Below are 20,255 nucleotides of genomic sequence, written 5' to 3' on the forward strand. Positions count from 1 at the left end.
TGCAAGAATTTAAGCCATAATAAATTTTTTAATTACTTGTAGTTGATATGCATCTCTCTTTACACTCACCTCTGCAGTACTGCATTAACAGCATCACCTCATATACTTTGTTTGGTGCCATAGAAATGCTTGAGTCCACATAGCTTATGATGTTCTTATGACCACTGAGAGTTTTCTGAAATGGAAAAGGTGGAATTAAATTACCAGTTAAGATTAAAAGGCAATTTTATTTTCACATTTATAGGTATTAAGTAGATTTACATAAATTTTTGTTGAAAATGTTTCCTTACTGAAGAGGCAAAATAGCTTTTTTATTGGTTATAATCTGTTGCACTAAATCCTCCATCTACCACCTTTTTCAATACAAAATAGGGTAAAATTGCTGAGCTCTATGAGCACAACTTTTTTACCTCGATTTTTTATCTCTGGCTTAGCATCATAAAAGTTTTACTTTGCTTTTGCCTTGATCTAATTCAGCCAAGTATCCTTAATTTTAAAACTGTGTTAACAAAGAAATTGTGAGATGATCTCCAGTTTTGATTCAGTCATCAGGGGTTTGGTTAACTGGTTAACAGCTAAAACCTTAAGGGCCATGATGGGATGGGATAGTTGGGGGGTTAGAAACTAACATATCAATTTATCTATTGGGTGTGAGTGAGATTCCAATACCTCTTTCATCAAACTCTTGACAAAAACAATTTTCTTTGGCAAGCCCTTGGGCTATCCTACTCACAGCCAGAGGATCTGTGTACAATATCAGTATCCTTTTATGGTGGTTTTTTTCTACTTACTGCTATATGAATCTCTCTTTTGCAGACAGTCAGATCATGATCATTGTTTACAAACAATCTTTTGAGTGCATAATGATTTCCATTCTGTGCCTTCACCAGGAATACAATTGCAAATCCACCTAAAGAAGATCAATATTTTAATGATGAATTTATAACATAATTGAGTGAATGTGATCTTGGAAAATTGGCTGTAGGTATTATCACTTTTAATTGCACATATAGTTATATCAGGGAAAAATTAATATATAGGAGAATATTAACTAGATCTATATTAATTATTATCATGCATATTGTAAATACATAACAATCAAATTCTAGTGTATGTTTAGCACAAAATCTATAAAAGTGCAATAGCAAACCATAATTGAGAAGACTACAAATGTTTACTAAATATAGTGATATCATCATGGCAATCAGCATTTGAAAAGTGAGAAATGTAGATCTAGACTCTTAAACCAATTGTGACTGCCTACCACCCCATATCCATCACCTTACAAAGTATTCTGAACATTTGTAAGAATGTTTATAAAAATATGATAGCTAATTAAAAATTTGTTTCAGATCAAATATAAATTTACAATGAATTAAAGAAATAAAAAGCAGTAACTTTTAGGGGGATGCCCATAAACTTTTATGGGGTAGACACGCCCCCTTTCACTTCATTTTATCTAATTTTTGTACATGAAAGAGCTCTCACCCTCTGCTATGACATCCTCTACTGTAACTGTAAACCTCCCTACTGTGAAAACCTTGCCAATATAAGGGTTCTGAGTCCCCGCTGAATCAATTTTGAAAGGGAACAGTTTCTTCATGTTATATTTTGGTCATCTCATTGTCAGACTGAATAACACCTCTTCTATTGTTTCACAAAGGTCTATGTCGTCACACTCTAAAAAATTAGAAAAATATCACTGGAAATTGTGACAGTTTTTAGAAAATTTCTCTCGGACGACGTATGGTATGTCGATGATTCACATTGTCACCTTCGCACCTGCCACCAAAAATATGGTGGAATTCTCGTTGTTAGTTATGTCACGTGATATAACCTCAATTACATTTTAATAATACCTCATACTGTCTACATAAAACGAATTTGTAACCTTACTTTGTAACTCGTTATGTTTTCTTTTAAATTTTGGACGTAGGCTTTTCACACAAACTCGAAAAACATTCTTTCTCTAACGATCGTTTACAACAACATCTCACGAGATTTCGTATCAAGCCATCATGGCGGACAAAGCGGGAGAAGTACCCTCTGAGCCCCAAATAGGAGTCGATAACATGCAGAACAGGTATATTATGAGCTTGAAATGTAATCAGTTATAAGAAACAACAAAAGATGAATTATTTCACAATTAGAAAGGAGCATCATACATCGGATAAATTATCTATTTGAGCTTAGATCGCATTGTTTACATTTGAAATTACTTTCATTTTTTACTTTCAATTTACATTTAATCTTAAAATTAAATCATTAGTAATACTCTCATTTTTCATTTTACAATTATTTTTTAATCGTTGAATTAAATACCGGTGATAATGGTTTCAATATAGAATTTACAAATTGAAATTAATCAATTTAAATTAAAAGAAAAAAAAAAATAAATTTAAACTGTTGAAATATCAGGGCTCGACATTAACTTTTTTCCTACTTGTTCATTTGAACAAGTGACCAAGACATTTACCTGTCCGAACTTCAATTCACTTGTCCGAAAATTTTTCAAGAAAGAACTAATACTGTCAACTTGAAAACTAAAATATAAAGTCCATTTGTGCTTGATTGATTTGTGATGTTATTGATAAATACAAAAAACACATAAAACGAAATCTAATCTGGGCTTTCTGTCCTGACAATAACGTAAATGTCCGCAAGTGAACCTGTCAACATCAAACAGAATCCACACTTCTGTTCATATCTTCCATGAATTTTCGATAGTATGCAATTAGTGAAGTTCGATCCCGATCGAATGTGAATTCAATTAATATAGCGATAAATATCAGGATCGAAGTCTGGTTTTTATGTACAGCTTTCACCTAGAAAATTCTGATTAGCTTTCAACAGTCGTTCTTTTTGATATTTAGAGACTCCTTTACATTAAAATTCACTTGTCTAATCGGACAAGTGCCCAGCAATAATCACTTGTCCATATTATTCTCACTGGTACCGGAAAAGCATTAATGTCAAGTCCTGGATATAATTAGGGCCCCATTAGGTGGGCACCCTATAGTGATCAGTCCGTCCGTCTGTCTAGCTGTCCTTCCATCCGTCTGTCTACCAGAGATCTCTTGTCTGGAGCATATATTCTCTTTCCTTGACCCAATCTGGCTCATACTTCATCCACAGAGTGTCTCTGGGTAAAGGGTGTGCAGTGACCTTGAACCATGTTTATAGGTTAAGGTCAAGGTCATAGCAGAATTTTTTGAAAAATCCTTTTCGGGAACATATCTCTCATCTTGGTCCAGTGGCTCATACTTCACTCACAGAGTGCCACTGGGCAATGGTTTTGCAGTGACCTTGAACAAAGTTTTAGGTCAAGGTCAAAAATAGGCTCTCTGTTTAAATTCCTGTCTGGAGCATATTTTCTCTCCCCCTTGGCCCAAACTGGCTCAAAATTCACCCACAGAGTGTCTTTGGGTATAGGGTGTGCATTGACTTGAACTGTATTTTTAGGTCAAATATTAAGGTCATAGCAGAATTTTTGGAAAAATCCTTATCCAGGGCATATTTTCTCTCCCCTTGGTCCAATGTTGCTCATACTTCACTCACAGAGTGCCAGTAGTTAATGGATGTGCAGTGACCTTGAACAAAGTTTCTTGGTCAAGGGTCAAGGTCAAAAATAGCCTCTCTGTTCAAATTCTTGTCTGGAGCATATTTTCTCTCTTCCTGACCCAATTAGTCTCATACTTCACCTACAAAGTGCCTTTAGGTAAAGGTGTGCAGTGACTTTGAACCATGTTTCCTGGTCTAAGGTTAAGGTCATAGCAGAATTATATGAAAAATCCGGGTACGAAGCATAACTTCTCTCCCCTTGGTCCAATGTTGCTCATACTTCACTCACAGAACGCCACTGGTCAATGGATGTGCACTGACCTTGAACAAAGTTTCTCGGTGAAGGTCAAAAATAGCATCTCTGTTTAAAATCTTTGTATGATGCAAAATCTCTTTCCCTGTCCTGTCAGTCTCAAACTTTACCAATTGACCAAGGGTACGGAACATTTGTGATTTTCCTTCCATATTTTGAGAGAATATTCAACAATTTTCATAGAGAATATGCAACATTCATGATTTTTGTACATTTTTTTGATAGAGGGTATGTACACAAATGTTCCTCTTCAAAATAAACCCTTTCCAGCTACCTTGCATTTTCATTTTCGTTGTTGAAAGCGGGGCCCTTTGAGATGGCCACCATCTCAATGATATCTAGTTTATTTTATTTACCGTTCGTCACATTAACAGAATATTTTTAACCATTTTCTGTAGTTAATGTAAAATTGATAATAGATTACCTGCAATTTATTTGTTTTGTTCTCTCCCTTCTCTTTATTACTTGTATGTGAGATTGAAACAGCGGACCCCCCCCCCCCCCCCCAAATCAATATACTTAAGCTAAATGTGAGAGAAATGGTGATGGGAAGCGTAAGAATTTCATAATCAATGATCAGGTTACTGTAACTAATTAACTATTAAAATAGGACATTTACAAAGTCTCTGAAGTTGAACTCTTTCAAATTAGTTAATTAAATGTAAAGAATGGATGAACTTTCTATTAATATATGGTCTAGCTTGTCCTTCATTCATTTTCTAAAACCCAAAGTAAGTCCAAACCCAGGAAGATGCTTTATTACCTGGGTATAGATACTGTAAACCAACTATTTTTCATGATTCGTTAGTTTTTAATCAATCCGCGACGTTTAATTTTCACGAATAAGGAAACATTTTCTACTAAAAACAAAGCAAAATAAATGCTTAGCGGCAATTAATATTCGCAACTTAAAGTAGGTGGCGAAACTCACGAATAAATGTTGGTTTACAGTACCTTTGTTAGTCTGCATCATTATGTACTCCTGCAAGTAAGAGCCTCGGTTAACGTCCCTACGCTCCTTATATACCTCGGATAATGTCAAAAGTATCTCGCCGTGAACCTCTAGCATGCTGGAGTACATCATTATGATACACACATCAGTAAAGAGATAAGTTTCAGCTGGAATCTAGGCTTAAAACTATTATGCTTGTAAAATAAAATAAACAATCAAAGTAAAATTATTGGATTATACCAGGAATTGACTAGTTTTCAATTATAATCAATGATTGCAACACCACTAAAGAAAAATGTAATTGTGTGAAGGAAAGTAGTTAGCTTATTTGATAATTATTATTATTGATACTTTTTGTCATATTTTTGTTTTGAGTGCATGGTACTACACTGTATTGAGCTGCTATTGAGCTGCTATTTTGTAAAATTGATGTTTATAATTTTAGGCAGGATCCAGAAACAAAGGAAGCAGGAAAACCAGATGGAGAAGGTAACATAATTAACACATTAATTACATTTTAGTTAAGGTACCTGGCCCCTTTATATAAGGACTTACTTTTCTAACCTAAAATATGTAACTTATATAAAATAGCAATACATGTACTCTGAAATAAATTCAAAAGATTCAAAAGATTATAGAGTAGAGGGGCTGCATGAATTTACCAAGTGAAAATATAAATGAAGATTGCATTGAGATCTATGTTTTGATATGGTTTGATATTTGAGGGGAATGGACTTAATGGAACAAGTTAACGAAGATTTGATTTAGAGCAATTACTTATGTTCCTATTTGTATTTACATGTCCAAGACATTTAGAGTGGTACTTGAATTAGCAGGAGCGGCTTTCTGCAAAAGGCACTTAAAAAATACACAGCTAAATGTAATACAGTTACAGTATATGTAATATGTCCATTTAACAAATATGTTCCTTATGTCAGATTTAGGGGTTTAGTTCAGCAGATTTTTTGTGTATTTTCTTGAGAAGTATTAGTATTTCTGAAACTTCATAAAATAAAGTTTTATTTTTTGAATGAAATATGGGTCTTTATAAAAATTCTTTGCTGAAGGCACTCATAAAAACACCTGTTTTCTTCAAAATTAAAAAGCTTTACAATTTTTTATAAAGCCTGTTTTTCAATACCTCAACTCTCAGAGAAAATTGTAGTAATTGAATGCACTTAGCATCTTCTTAACATTGGTGTTTGAAATGAGTAAAAGGGTCCTAATAAGTTTTAGGGACAGGGCCATTTTATGCATATATTGAACCTAACTCTTTTGAGTATTCCAAGAGAACTGACCCTCAGTGCAAATCCAAATAACTCCATAGTATTTCCCTATAGAAATATAAAACGTACAGTTTTTCTTGAGATGATAACGTTGGTAGGTGTTTATTTGATTTCTTGTTAGGTGTGGAAGATACAATGTCTGTTGATGACGATGGAGTCGAATCAGAATGTTATTGGTGAGTATAGTGTTTATTATTAACAATTCTTAGATTATTAGATGGAATAAAATTAGACTGGTTTTGATTGAGTATAGTTTTAAGTACCCCGGTAAGAATTATTTTTTTTAAAAAATCAAGTCAAAGATTGTTAACTGACACTAAATCTGGGTCATGGCAGTTGGGAATATTGTGTTTGAATTTTGAAGTGAATCTTTCATCATTAGTGACACTCATGTTGTGATGAAACACTGTGTTCCATTAATAAGAACATTGTTTTATAAGTGAAAGTGTTATTATAATAAAATGTAATAGTGTGGCAATGCTGTGGAACATAAATGAAAATACTATATTATTGCTGATAGTAATGATATAGGGGAAATAAGTTGTTGCAGTAATGGGATTTTTATATTTCTTTTATTCTAAGCAATACTTATGCTTTGGTGAATATTTTGTTACATTAATGAGAGAACTATAGAATTAAGAATTTTGCATTGTGATAGCTAGTAATTGTTGAGAATTTTGAATTGTGATAGCTTGTAATTGTTCTATGTATAAAGAAGCATTATGTTATGAAGTTATGATTAATTATGTGGGAGAATTAAAAAAAAAACCTGCCACATTTCTTTGATTGTAAGTAATCCAAGTGGGTAGGAATGGTGATTCAGACTATTTAGGGTAATTAGTTGCCTCTCAGTTAGGACTTGATGTCATTCACGTTTTACATGAAAATTCTAGAAGTTAGAGGATTAAGAAAACCAATCAGTTCTGAACATCTCCTAAAAGCCGCTTATGTGTAATATGGAAAGCAAGTGGTTTTTGTCAGTGTTTATCATTGGTTATGCATTGCATTCTTACGAAGAGAAGGAAGTTTGTGTGACTGTCACTTATCAATGACAAATCAAAACAAAGTATTGTTATTATTACATGTAGTGTACAACTTGACATTACAGGAAAGTGTTGTTTTCTTTCAGTGATAAAGGAAGAAATCTTGGGACTGTAGAGCTTCAGTGTGGATTCTGTTATCGCTGGTTCCATCAGGAGTGTATAACCTGCCAGTTAGGGTAATTATTTTGTCCCTCCCCTCCCCCTCCCCCCCACAGATGTAAATCATTACTAAAAGCATGCTTGTATCCAAGCTGAATATCCCTATCAGTATTTGTAGCTAATCAAAAAAAGTATGTAGTTTCCATTAAAAATTTTTCGTGTTTTAATTGTTTCCTTTTGACATTAGTATATTTTGGCCATGACTGAAAGGTGTGAGGTATCCAATTCTTTAAAAAAAAGATTATCATGTGTGAGGTATTTAGGATTCACCATGTCTGTCTGTTTGTCTGTCATGTGGTGAGAAGTAAACAGGATTTGCATTGCCTGTCTGTTTGTCTATCCTATAGTGGGAAGTATTCAGAGGTCACCATGTCTGTCTGTTTGCCCATCCTATGTGGAAAGTATTTAGGTTTCATGTCTGTCTGTTTGTAAATTCTTTTGCAAGCAAAGTTCACCATGTTGTCTGTGAGAGAGAGAGAGAGAAGTGGGGGGAGGTGAGTTTTAGATTTATTATTTATAATTAGTAAGGGTCAAAATGAACATGATAGTGATGTTAATAAAATTCATCTTTTATTTCAGAACAGCCATACCTTTTATGACAAATTACCAGTTCACCTGTAGAGGTTGCAGTCCTACTAGCTTAGAAAATTTCTCAAAGAAAGTATCAAGTAAGTTATATAATATGTAAATAGGAATATGTTTACTTCAAATTTTTCATCAAGCTTTACTTGCTTTTCAATTATAAAAGATTTGTAAGATAAGATAACACTGTTGATGTACATGTATGTATTATAAGATTTCAACATTTCATAGAAACAATATGAGGCTTGAGTATCACAAGCTACCTAACGATACAATACATATCACGATATGGTCACGCAATACAACATGTATAATAATACAGCTGTGAACAATTAAATTACCTGATATCTTTACATTTTCTTCCTTTCCAACCTTTACAGTTATAGAAAATATAAAAAGAATATCTTGAGACCCCTAACCGAAGTTATTTATAGGTAGACTTAAAGTCTTGGCATTGTATTTTTTTAGTTGCTACCTTATTTTCAATTACTTTGTAACATTAAAACTTCCAGTTTGTTTGTAGAATTTTCAAATAAGATTGAAAATTAACTTGTACTGTATCACAATACATACGTGGTGATAGGATATGCGTACTGTGAGCCCTTGGGGTCAATACCCTTGGCTTGGGATCAATACAATAGATGTATCACTGTATTGTTACGTTATACCTTTAAAATATGTCATAGTTCATTTTGTTTTACAGGTTTTTCCCAGATCTGTTTTACTGCCATTGCTAATCTTGTTCGCGAATCCCAATTCAGCGGGGAAAACAGACTCATGTTCTCCAGAGACAGGGTAAAAGCAGTTAAACTCCAGATACAGTCAAATTGAAATTGCATGTCATTTTGAATTTTATTCCTAAGCAAATTAGATTTAGATTATAATTCAATGTGTTGCATCAATTTCTGTATTCTTTACTGTATTAGTTTTATTAATTTCATTACAGGAGATAATTCCTTTTATTGACAAACAATGGGAAAATCTGACCACTCAGAGCAGGCGTACCAAACAAACATGGCACTCCACGGTCGCTAAAACTCTGGTAAGCCTCATTTAATACTAGCAACAGACATACGGTAATATTTTAAAACTGGGTAATAAGTGAAAATAAAAAGTCTGATTGTGTTTCATTGTTCTAATGTGATAAAATATTTCCAGTCTAAGGAGACAGAGCTGTACACCTATAAAGAAGAAGTGTTGGGAGACCCCCATTTTGGCCTGACCGAGCCAGTAAGTGATTTTGTTTTCAGATGTTTACTTTTTAGCTCACCTGAACTGAAGGCTGAAAAGAGCTTTTTTGATCCAATTTTTGTCCATTGTCTTTAATCGGCATAATTGTCAATGTTGTTTACTAAATTCAAGAAAATTCAAGGAAGATTCAATATTGATGAATCCTCAGTGAATTGGGATATTAGGGCTAAATTCTTGGTCTCTTAGACCAGAAAGGGATTGTAATTTTGTATGGGTTTATTTTATGACTTTTTTAGAGTAGCAGGATGACAATAAATCAAACTGAGTTGCAAATACTCCTTATCATGACGATCTAAGTTTAATGGAATCATGGATACTTGAGATAGAAATTGGGGGTCACATTAAAAAAAATACAGATATATAGGGGATTGACATTTAGAGTCTTCTTGCCCTGAGCTGCAAGCATATTTATTCCCATTTACTTTTAAATATACCAAAAAAAACTGTACCGATTCTTCATTATACCCCCCGCAAACGAAGTTTGGGGGGGGGGGGTATTATTAGTTACATAGTCTTTTAGTGACAGGGTATGGGATGATACCTGGTTAGTAAATTTCATACCTGGCGAGGCGGAGCCGAGTCAGGTATGAAATTTACTAACCAGGTATCATCCCATACCCTGTCACTAAATGACTATGTAACGAATTTACCCCACCGATGAAACTTTTACGTTTTATCTGTAGTTTAAAAATGGTTTTCTCTGATAAATCCTTCATCACGCTTATACTGTGCCTATTATGACGTCACGTTTGTGTTTGTGACGTAATACATCGACCGGGTATAGATTTCAACTGACCGGGTATGGATTTACAACTGACCGGGTATAAGTAATCCATAGCCTTCACGTGACAGACTTCAACCAATCGTAAGCCAGGATTTCACGGAAAAATCGACAGAGGTGGGGTAAATAGGAATCACCTTGTCCGTCTGTCCATCTGTCTGTCTGTCCATCTAGCTGTATGTCCGACAGGGTATGTGTCCATGATATCTTGGTTAGTGAATTTCTATCCACACTGCTCATGACCGAGTGTGTCATGACCTTGACCCAAGGTCATTTGGGGTCAAGGTACTGAAAAATTTACTAACCAGGTATATCTTTCATATGGATAAACCCTCATTTCACACTAAGAAGACAAGGGTGTGTCATGACCTTGACCCAAGGTCATTTGGGGAACCCCAGGTCCGATGAAAAACATAATTTACGTTTTATCTTACTTTATAAATGGTTTTCTCACACTGCATAAATGCTTCAATCATTTGGGGAACGCTTATACATAATTTGTGCCTATTATGATGTCACGTTTGTGTTTGTGACGTAATACATGGACCGGGTATAGATTTACATATTTTTATTATGGAAACCTTACTTCTGAAAAACCCAGCGGGGGATATTTTGTCCCGTTTGGACAGTTCTAGTTTTGTTTTGAAATTATTCCCATCTATATTCAGAATTCCAGTTTCTTTTGGATTCTTGGTGGTTATGCCATGAGTCTCTGAGGCTAGGGTGAAGTAATATTATGAAGTAAAAAAAAATTGCATCGTAGAGAAAAAAAAATCATTGAAAACAGCATGTTCAAGGTAACTCAGGTGAGCAGAGTGGTCTATGGGCCTGTTGTTAATATCTGCTGAGGTATGTGCCAATTTGTGTATAAATATGATAATGATCAATGTAAACCTTTACAGGATCTTTACAAAGTTGGGCCCTTCAGTGAAGTTTTAAAACAGAGTGGTAGTAGTTTACCTTCCATTGGAAAGACAGGTGGCTTTGGGGATAGTGGTGAGTATTTACATGTACTGTGTTATGAATGAAGTAAGACAAGGAGAGCCAGATTGCCAAAAAGACTGTTCTTCAATGATATCATTGTCACAAGTACAGTGCACAGTCTCTGTCATCAATTTTGGCACAAAAGAAAGGTCAACACTATGCTCATGGCAAAATATTACACCCTTTTTAGCTCTACTGGTCAGAGACCAGAAGAGCTTATGCGATAGTAATGCCTCCGTTGTTCGTCCGTCTGTCTGTCTGTCTAGCTGTCTGTCTGTCCATCTGTCTGTCTGTAAACAATTTTTCAAAATGCTACTCCTCCTACAGTTTTGGTCTGATTTCAATATAACTTGGCACACAAGTAGACTACACTAAGATACATAATTCTGTATATCGGTTTTTGATTTCGATGAACGGTGTTGCCATGGTTACTAAAAATAGACATTTCTGTGAAATTCTTTCAAAATGCTACTCCTCCTACAGTTTTAGTCTGATTTCAATATAACTTAGCTTACAAGTAGACTACACTAAGATACACAATTCTGTCGGTTTTTGATTATGATGAACGGTGTTGCTGTGGTTACTAAAAATAGAAATTTCTGTGAAATTCTTTCAAAATGCTACTCCTTCTACAGTTTTAGTCTAATTTCAATATAACTTGGCACACAAGTAGACTACAATAAGATACATAATTCTGTGTATCAGTTTTTGATTTCGATGAACGGTGTTGCCGTGGTTACTAAAAATATAAATTTCTGTGAAATTCTTTCAAAATGCTACTCCTTCTACAGTTTTAGTCTGATTTCAATATAACTTGGCACACAAGTAGACTACAATAAGATACATAATTCTGTGTATCAGTTTTTGATTTCGATGAACGGTGTTGCCGTGGTTACTAAAAATATACATTTCTGTGAAATTCTTTCAAAATGCTACTCCAAATACAATTTTAGTCTGATTATAATATAAATGTGGCATGCAAGTAGACTGCACTAAGAACATAAAGAGACTTAATCAAGGATCATTATTCTATTTATTGCTGTTGAAAAGTTTCAATTTCCAACTGCTTAAGTACTTTTCTCTTCCTTTGCTATAAGTACAAACCAGTAGAGCTTCAGTCTCGACAGAGACTTCTGGTTTCATGCTGAATTTGCTAAAAAATGTCTAGTAGCCTTCATTTTAGATTCAAAATTTTAAAAATTATTAACGATTTCTATGTTATATATCATGGCCCATCATCACAATTAAGCCATGGGTGTTAAAACAATTATGACTTAGTTACTGTAAATCACTTTTTATTTGCGAGAACTTTATTTTCACGTAATTACGCGAGACAATGCTTTCGCGAAAATTTAATTCTCGCATATAAAAGTATTCCTTACGATTATATAGAGGAATAACAACTATTCGTGAAAATTATGTCTCGCTTACAAGGAGTCAATGACAATCTCGCGAAAATAAGGTGTCGCGAAAAATTAGTGATCTACAGTAATGCAAATGTTTTTGAAGAAGAGACTTTGTAATGTTACAGCATGATGCTGCAAAATCAGGTATTTTTGTAAACTAAATCTTCCATACAAACTATTTTTAACAGGAAAAGGAAGGGGATATAAAAGGAAAGCACCAGACACAATTCAACCTCCTGGAGTCAAACAGAAAAGGGGGTATGTACATTGTAAATAACCAAGAGTAAGTGTATCAGAACTGACATAAACCAACAGATTTATACTTCCAGCTTTCTAAAAATAGACAGGTAGCAAGATGATATCATCACATCCACACGTCATCACATCTACACTGTATTCAGATTCTGGGTAAATTTGACTATCAAAGCTAAGAAAAACAAAAGTTTACAATCAAATCATTTCATGGTGTTGGATAGCTAAAATCTCTGAACTGCATATTTAAGAGGAATAAAAAAATCAAACTTACTTTCATTGTAGTGACCTTGGGCCCACAACAAAGCTGGCACCTCATGGCTACCCCCTAGAACACCCATTTAACAAGGACGGGTACCGGTACATCCTCGCCGAGTCAGATCCACACGCTCCGAACAGACAGGCATTTGACGAGAGTCTGGATTGGGCGGGTAAACCTATCCCAGGGTACCTCTACAGAACGTTCTTAGGGACGGATGTACTCCTAGCACTGAATGATAGAGGTATGGAGCTTGTTGTCATTGAGAATGCATAAATAAAATCTTGTACTGTGTAGCGGATTAATTAGTTTTTGTCCCTCAAAAATAGCTGCAGTATTTTTATACGCCCGTCTTAAGACGGGACGTATTATGTTATAGGCTTCATGTCCGTCCGTCTGTCCGTCCGTCTGTCCGTCTGTTAGCTTTTCTTGTGTCCGGCTCATAACTTTAATACTATAAGGCCTAGAGTTATCAAACTTTGTCAGCTGATACATCTTGGGTAGAGGGTGTGTCGCGCACAAAAAGTAGGTCGTTCTGACCTATGAATAAAAAGTTATAGCCAAATATGGAAAAATCCTGTCCGGTCCATAACTAGAAAACTGTTAGACTTAGAATCATCAAACTTGGCCAGTTTATGCATCTTAGGTAGAAGGTGTGTCGCGACCTATTTCAAGGTCACTGTGACCTTTAATTTAAGTGAAATTTAAAAAAAAAATGTGTATTTTTTTCTTTTCATTAACACACTCCAACAAATGTAAGAGTATTGCACTATCCTTATTAAAAAAATGTTAAATCAAGAAAATACTTTTTTTTTTAGCATATTCTTGACAGCAATCTATAATAAATATAATGTGTGTTAGAGAAATTCCATCACTCCCATGAGTGTAGTTATCAAGCACTGGTCAAGAAGAATTTTGATAACAGAAGATTGCACGTCAAATTAGAGAGATAAATTAATGAGTTTAATGTGAGGAGTAGCTGGTAGAGCATCAGTGCTATCTATATCCCCCTGGGCATTGGGCAAATGTGGTTAGCCTGTTGGATTAAAAATAGCTCTTGTTGGCTAGCCCAAGTTTTATAATGAATCTGATGAAAAGTAATAAAAATTAATTTTTGATATTGCATATTAAACTATTTTGATATTACATAATATTATGCATTTAAAAACTAATTTTATGGGGTGGGGGTGGAATCAGCATGTCCATACAAATTGCATATTAAAACCTGTTTGACATTAAATCTAAAAAATCATTGATGTTTTAGATGTTTTAAAATTGTTTTATGGTAGATAGTGCAGATCCAATAATCTATTAGGAGTAATGAGTAGACAAGCATCCAGTTAAAGATTAATTAATGTGTTCAATGTAGGAAGGCTAGGCCTCTCAATCATTTCTTCAGAGCATCGGCTTATCTGTATCCTTTGGGAATTAGACAGAAGAACTGCTGGTCAGTTTATATTTGACGGCCAGCCTTTTATTTTCAAAATTAATTAGGTATAGATTAAGTTGTTAAGACTAATTTGATATATTTTAATATGATGGGCATTTGGCAAGGTCTAACACAACCAGTATAGAAATCTATGAATGATACAATATTTGTTATAATCAGAGCCTACACCACAGGAGATGGATAAACAAATATTTTAAGGAGTGGAAAAATCCTGGAAAATCTTAAAATCAAGGTTGACATCAGATTTTCTTGCACTTAAAACTGTTTAAGATAATTGTAATTTTTTGACGGGCGTATCATGCTGTGGCGTGGCACTTTATTGCTTTTGCAATTTGAGGGGTTTTTTTCTTACAAACTGCAAAAGCTAAGAAAAAGATTTGAATATTTTTGCTATAATTTTGACTTGACAATGTCTCAATTGCTGGTCAATTCCTGGCTCTGAGGCTATAAAACTTAGTCGAGCTCACTTTTGATCTCAGTCTCACTTTTCTACTGTTAATTCCTTTAGTTAAAGTCGGACTGAGATCAAATGTGAGCTTGTCTAAGTTTTATGGCCCCCAGGCCAGTTCTTTCCTATATACATGTAGTGAACTAGAAAAAAAATTGGAAATACTGTAAATGTATTTGATTTTTCATCAGGGATATAGCATAGATTTGAGTCGGTGTTTTTCAGAATTTTTGTAAGTTCTAAATGATTTGATAGTAACTACAGAATTACATGTAGATATAATTTTTTCAGCTCCCCAGTTAAAGGTTTCTGATGACAGACTAAGTGTAACAGGAGAAAAAGGCTACAGCATGGTCCGAGCCACTCATGGTATGTAAACTAATTGATAGAACTGTTAATTTTAGGTATCCTGGTTTGGTGCTGGGAAAAACGCTACTGATCATGTTGGAAATTTTTAGTCTATTTTGGAAAGAAGTTACTTCCCTTTCTTTGTTCTTTTATGTACACTAAGATCAAATTTTTCAGTAATTATTTGACAATAAATTTTTAATTCATTGAGTGATCTTTTTTAATATAACTTACTAAATCTTTGTCTTTATAATTGTTGCGTAAAATAAACTTGCTGGAAGTGACAAATCTTGTTTTCAAGTTGTTTTTAATAATTTTAATTGTTAAATATTGACTTGTATTTTTACGTAAAAAGAGGGGCGTGGTATTTTGAGGTCAGTAATTGACTGATTAGTGACTTGTATTAAGGGTAAGAAAAGGGGCGTGGTATTTTGAGGTCAATAATTGACTTATAATTGACTGGTATTTAGGGGTAAGAAGAGGGGCATGGTATTTTGAGGTCAGTAATTGACTAATTAGTGACATGTATTTAGGGGTAAGAAGAGGGGTGTGGTATTTTGAGGTCAGTAATTGACTAATTAGTGACATGTATTTAGGGGTAAGAAGAGGGGTGTGGTATTTTGAGGTCAGTAATTGACTAATTAGTGACATGTATTTAGGGGTAAGAAGAGGGGCGTGGTATTTTGAGGTCAGTATTGACTAATTAGTGACATGTATTTAGGGGTAAGAAGAAGGGCATGGTATTTTGAGATCAGTAATTGACTAATTAGTGACTTGTATTTAGGGGTAAGAAGAGGGGCGTGGTATTTTGAAGTCAGTAATTGACTTATAACTGACTTGTATTTAGGGGTAAGAAGAGGGGCATGGTATTTTGAGGTCAATAATTGACTAATTAGTGACTTATATTTTAGGGGTAAGAAGAGGGGCGTGGTGTATTTTGAGGTCAGTAATTGACTTATAACTGACTTGTATTTAGGGGTAAGAAGAGGGGCATGGTATTTTGAGGTCAGTAATTGACTAATTAGTGACTTATATTTTAGGGGTAAGAAGAGGGGCGTGGTATTTTGAGGTCAGTAATTGACTTATAACTGACTTGTATTTAGGGGTAAGAAGAGGGGCGTGGTATTTTGAGGTCAGTAATTGACTTATAACTGACTGGTATTTAGGGGTAAGAAGAGGGGCGTGGTATTTTGAGGTCAGTGTTGATGAGATGCCACAGGACTCGGCCACAAGGATAGGATGGTCACAGTCACTGGGTAAGTTATCTTAACATTCAGTATTTAAAATAACTTCCATTGAAACATTTTCCCAATCCATTTCCAGTTTTAGTCAGTGTGTCTTAAAACAATGAACTAATCTAATTTCTAGGTAACCTTCAGGCGCCGACTGGGTATGATAAGTTTAGTTACTCGTTTCGGTCTCGGAGAGGGACACGGTTCCACCAGAGTCGGGGGAAGCATTACTGTGATGGGGGGTACACAGAGGGGGACGTCCTGGGCTTCTTCATTCACCTCCCCGAGCCTGACAACCCCACCAAACTATTACCTAACACATTCAAAGACAGGGTAAGTTCCTCTCCAGCCTCATTAATGTGTCTCTATCATTTGCTGTGAAATCTTTTCTCATTTTTCTGTCAATTAGCATCTTCATTTTCAAAACAAAGTAAAACAAAAAATTCTCATGTGTGGATACCAAACAGTATTTAATAGGGTCGTACCTAAAGTTGTAAACTTAGAGGTAAAAAACAGATCACCTACACTTCATGAGAATGCAGCAGTAGAATTATTTTGTTGACTTGCTCTGACTAGGGACAGTCATCATCAGAACAATCAAATATGTAAATTTATCTTTAAAAAAAATTTGGACAATGTTGTTATAGGTAAAACAGGAAAGGTTTTGTCAACTGGTTAACAACAATATTTTAAACAATATATTCAGTTAATATTGTCTCCCTAGAAGCTTTTTTATGACATGAGATAGAGAAAGTACCCGGTAAATGAAATATTTGTGTTTTATGATTGGTATGAACTATGCCAATTTCTTTTTTATTGATTGATTCATGTATCAATTTTATTGATTCCTTCTGAGGTTTATTATCCCTCATTGAGACTGGAATTGTAGCTATTACATGCTTGATTGTTCTGATGACAACTGTCTCAGGTAGAAACTGGACAACAAAATCTACTGCTGCATTCCAATTAAATGTCGATGATCTGTTTTTAAATTTTCAAATAACTGCACATCTTGATTATGGCATACATTACTCAACCTTTCAATCCTGATTAGTTTTCTCTTAAAGAATAGACAGTTTTCGGCCTTTCTCCTTTACATCTTGTTTATAGCATCCTTTAAAAATCAGGTTTTCTTAGGACACATGTACACAGTCTTCATCAAAGTACTAATGGTACTGATAGGTTATCCTGTCCCTTTAAAGACAGATATAGCACATAAATATAAGTCAGGATTTACCAATCTGTAGTCTTCCTAAAAAGGTTTTACATTTGATACTTTTTGACCTTATTTCATTAAATACATATTTGTATCAATTTTTTTCCTTTCCCTTTGGGTATGTTGAAAACTTAAAAACAAAATAAATGTTTTAGCACAATTTATTATAATAAAATATTAGCAACATCTATTTTCTTTGGAACTGTAAGCAAAACTCATAGTTTGAAAAAAAAAGCAAAGCATTGTTAATAAAAAGTGATGTGTGGTAGTTGCATAATCTGTGAAAATTATCTATTGCACAATTTATTTGAGCCATTGACATTTACACCATTTGAACTAGCAATCATCTCGTACAATAAAGCAGAATTTCATCTGTACTGACAGCAGACATATTGTTCAACATTTCTTTTTCTCAACAATCAAAGGAACTCAGCTACAGTCATATCACAATTCAAACAACTAGATAACACAATTTCTCTTTTGACAATGATTGTGACAGCAGTTTTCAACACATTACACTCATTCTCTTAGCTCCGGAAGCATTTTAATAAACAAAATATGTTTATACTTTTTACACTGAAGAGTTACAATGCACAAATCACATTAAAAAAAAAATCTGTTTTGAAGTTGAAAAGTGGAAGACTCTTCTTGATTTAGAATGACAATAAAGAATATTACACATTTAACCTGATAACATTAAGAGGTACATGTATACAGTGAATCAATGTATGGTGCTGATATGGTGATTGATACAATCCAGGGGTAGATAACTCAGGCCTATCACAGATCTGTATTTAGTGACCGACGACGTTTGTCTTTGTCAGCATTTTCCTGGAAACGCAAATAAAATGGTGTCCATATAATTGATAACTGGCTACAACAACTGCAAATCAGTTAAATAGTTGACAAGATCAGAGACTTTTATTGATGTTCATTATAACCTACCTCTTGCTGTGCCTTTAATCTTTCATTCAAGGCTGAAACACAGAGAGATTTTTCCAGTTAAATTTTTAACTTAAACCTTATGTAATCATTAGAAATTAAGAAAAGTGAAAGAGTTAATTTGACCCACCTTTCATTAGTTTGTCATCTTCTAAAAATAAAGGAGAGGATTTCACTTTGTCGGCACGACTCCTTGTTTCTGTAAAAAAGTTTAAGTAAATTTAAATTTTCCATATATGAGAGGATATGTGAGAATATATTTCAGTTTCAAGTAGAAAAAAAATTGTTACAGTGTACATGATTTCACCAGCATTTTTTGCCTTCAGAAAGTTCTTTGAATTGTAAGAGATTTCTATGAAAAGAGGAGAGAGACTGTAATTGTTGTCCTTAAACCGAAGCATTACCTAGACTCGTTGGTGCAGTAACTGCGGCAGGAGACGTCTTTTTGACAGTTGGATCAATTTGTGCAAATATATTTCCTCCTGCGGGAATGCCAGAGCTGGCTGGTGAATCAGAAGTCACTGTTTTATCTACAGTCTGTTTATCACTATTTACTTTGGCAGGTTTTTCTTCAGGAGTTTTTGAGCCAGACTTATCTGGTGTCTTTGAGCGCTCTTTGTTTGGTGTTTTTGACCCAGCTTTTTCAGGGGTTTTTGAGCCACTTTTATCAAAAGGTTTTGAATCAGATTTGTCGGGAGTTTTCAAACCTGATTTTTCTGAGACAGTTTTTGAAGCACTTTTTTCTGAGTCAGATTTTTCAGGCGTCTTTGAGCGCGACCTTTCTTTGGCCTTGGGAGGGTTTGATTCGTTAGGTTCTGGAGACAGCTTGGTTCTGTCTTTATTTTTAGTTCCTCCATTTTGTATGAGACTGTTGTCCTCTGTTGATAGCAATGGTTCTTCTTCTTTATCTTCACCTATCTGTACAGTAAAATAAAGTGATAAGTACAATGATCATATTTAAATCTTAATTTGTGTCACAAGACACCCAACATCAACAAGTAGGTAAAATCAATCAAAGGTAATCTAATGACAGTATATGGAAAATTCGTGATGAGATAGAAACATATGGTGAATAATTTATTGTTTCCCTCGAAAACAAATCAAATTTATTTCTTGTGGACACATCAAACTTATAAAGAGACAAATACCAGTATGTGGAATACCAGTGAATAGCTTCCATATTTGCAACAGTCAGCTGCATGGAACATTTTGAATATGTGAAGAATTCGTGAATACAGTGTAACAGAATTGAATGCAGAGTAAAACAGCCTTTAGAAAAATTTAAAATATTTGGGAAAAACTGATAGAAATTTGGGAATGATAATAGTTGAAGTAAGGAAAGAGGGATCAAATATTGGAAAATTTTTAGTCTGAAAAAAGGGATATTTTGGAAGCCATAACTTCATGTACACATAGATCTCTTATATACATACATGAATATGATATAAATATCATAAAAATAAAAAAGCAATAAACAGTAAGTCATGCCCTGTTTGTCGTCTGCATGCCCGCTTGTTTATAGGTTTCACACTTACAACATCCAAGCCTTCATCAAGCTAACAAAAAAATGAAGTCATGTCTACTGTAGCTTTGTCTAAGTGGACTTCATAACATTGTCTTTATTACAATAGTGAATACTTAATGCATTGTCTTTATTACGATGGTGATCACTTAATGCATTGACACAACATTTCCTGAATGTATTTCATTGTGCTTATCAACCTTATCACAGCTATTTTTAGAATCATCATTTATCACTTGTCAAGAATATTCCATAATAGAAGTTGGTA

General features: G+C 34.3%; 3 protein-coding genes across 10 annotated transcripts in view; 1 reads left to right on the forward strand and 2 right to left on the reverse strand.

The window, feature by feature from the left end:
• Positions 1 to 1,997, reverse strand: part of LOC134235206 (AP2-associated protein kinase 1-like) — a 24,177-nt gene extending 22,180 nt beyond the window's left edge. For 2 of the 4 annotated variants that reach the window (XM_062717339.1, XM_062717336.1), the window contains exons 1-3: positions 1,489 to 1,819; positions 792 to 910; positions 70 to 175 (exon numbers count right to left, since the gene is read on the reverse strand). In XM_062717339.1, coding sequence (XP_062573323.1) covers positions 70 to 175; positions 792 to 910; positions 1,489 to 1,603 — 340 coding nt within the window. In that variant the 5' untranslated portion in view covers positions 1,604 to 1,819. Of the gene's footprint in view, positions 1 to 69; positions 176 to 791; positions 911 to 1,488; positions 1,820 to 1,896 lie in introns of those variants that run through there. The other 2 variants (XM_062717337.1, XM_062717338.1) reach the window with 2 other exon arrangements.
• The window catches only part of LOC134235208 (set1/Ash2 histone methyltransferase complex subunit ASH2-like), a 27,022-nt gene continuing 8,721 nt past the window's right edge, over positions 1,955 to 20,255 (forward strand). The window contains exons 1-15 of one of the 4 annotated variants that reach the window (XM_062717345.1): positions 1,955 to 2,083; positions 5,272 to 5,315; positions 6,234 to 6,288; positions 7,242 to 7,331; positions 7,894 to 7,982; positions 8,600 to 8,691; positions 8,843 to 8,938; positions 9,055 to 9,126; positions 10,831 to 10,924; positions 12,507 to 12,576; positions 12,856 to 13,073; positions 15,019 to 15,096; positions 15,546 to 15,574; positions 16,271 to 16,331; positions 16,444 to 16,640. In XM_062717345.1, the coding sequence (XP_062573329.1) occupies positions 2,019 to 2,083; positions 5,272 to 5,315; positions 6,234 to 6,288; positions 7,242 to 7,331; positions 7,894 to 7,982; positions 8,600 to 8,691; positions 8,843 to 8,938; positions 9,055 to 9,126; positions 10,831 to 10,924; positions 12,507 to 12,576; positions 12,856 to 13,073; positions 15,019 to 15,096; positions 15,546 to 15,574; positions 16,271 to 16,331; positions 16,444 to 16,640 (1,350 nt within the window). In that variant the 5' untranslated portion in view covers positions 1,955 to 2,018. Of the gene's footprint in view, positions 2,084 to 5,271; positions 5,316 to 6,233; positions 6,289 to 7,241; positions 7,332 to 7,893; positions 7,983 to 8,599; positions 8,692 to 8,842; positions 8,939 to 9,054; positions 9,127 to 10,830; positions 10,925 to 12,506; positions 12,577 to 12,855; positions 13,074 to 15,018; positions 15,097 to 15,545; positions 15,575 to 15,922; positions 15,952 to 16,051; positions 16,081 to 16,241; positions 16,332 to 16,443; positions 16,641 to 20,255 lie in introns of all 4 variants that reach the window. The other 3 variants (XM_062717344.1, XM_062717343.1, XM_062717342.1) reach the window with 3 other exon arrangements.
• Positions 17,669 to 20,255, reverse strand: part of LOC134235207 (muscle M-line assembly protein unc-89-like) — an 8,030-nt gene continuing 5,443 nt past the window's right edge. The window contains exons 6-10 of one of the 2 annotated variants that reach the window (XM_062717340.1): positions 20,001 to 20,021; positions 18,870 to 19,383; positions 18,596 to 18,664; positions 18,469 to 18,500; positions 17,669 to 18,354 (exon numbers count right to left, since the gene is read on the reverse strand). In XM_062717340.1, coding sequence (XP_062573324.1) covers positions 18,304 to 18,354; positions 18,469 to 18,500; positions 18,596 to 18,664; positions 18,870 to 19,383; positions 20,001 to 20,021 — 687 coding nt within the window. In that variant the 3' untranslated portion in view covers positions 17,669 to 18,303. The remainder of the gene's footprint in view (positions 18,355 to 18,468; positions 18,501 to 18,595; positions 18,665 to 18,869; positions 19,384 to 20,000; positions 20,022 to 20,255) is intronic. The other variant, XM_062717341.1, reaches the window with a different exon arrangement.

The sequence above is a fragment of the Saccostrea cucullata genome, unplaced genomic scaffold, assembly GCF_032062105.1.
Source record: "Saccostrea cucullata isolate Sc308-1 unplaced genomic scaffold, CSIRO_AGI_Scuc_v1 ctg23, whole genome shotgun sequence".
Lineage (NCBI taxonomy): Eukaryota > Metazoa > Mollusca > Bivalvia > Ostreida > Ostreidae > Saccostrea > Saccostrea cuccullata.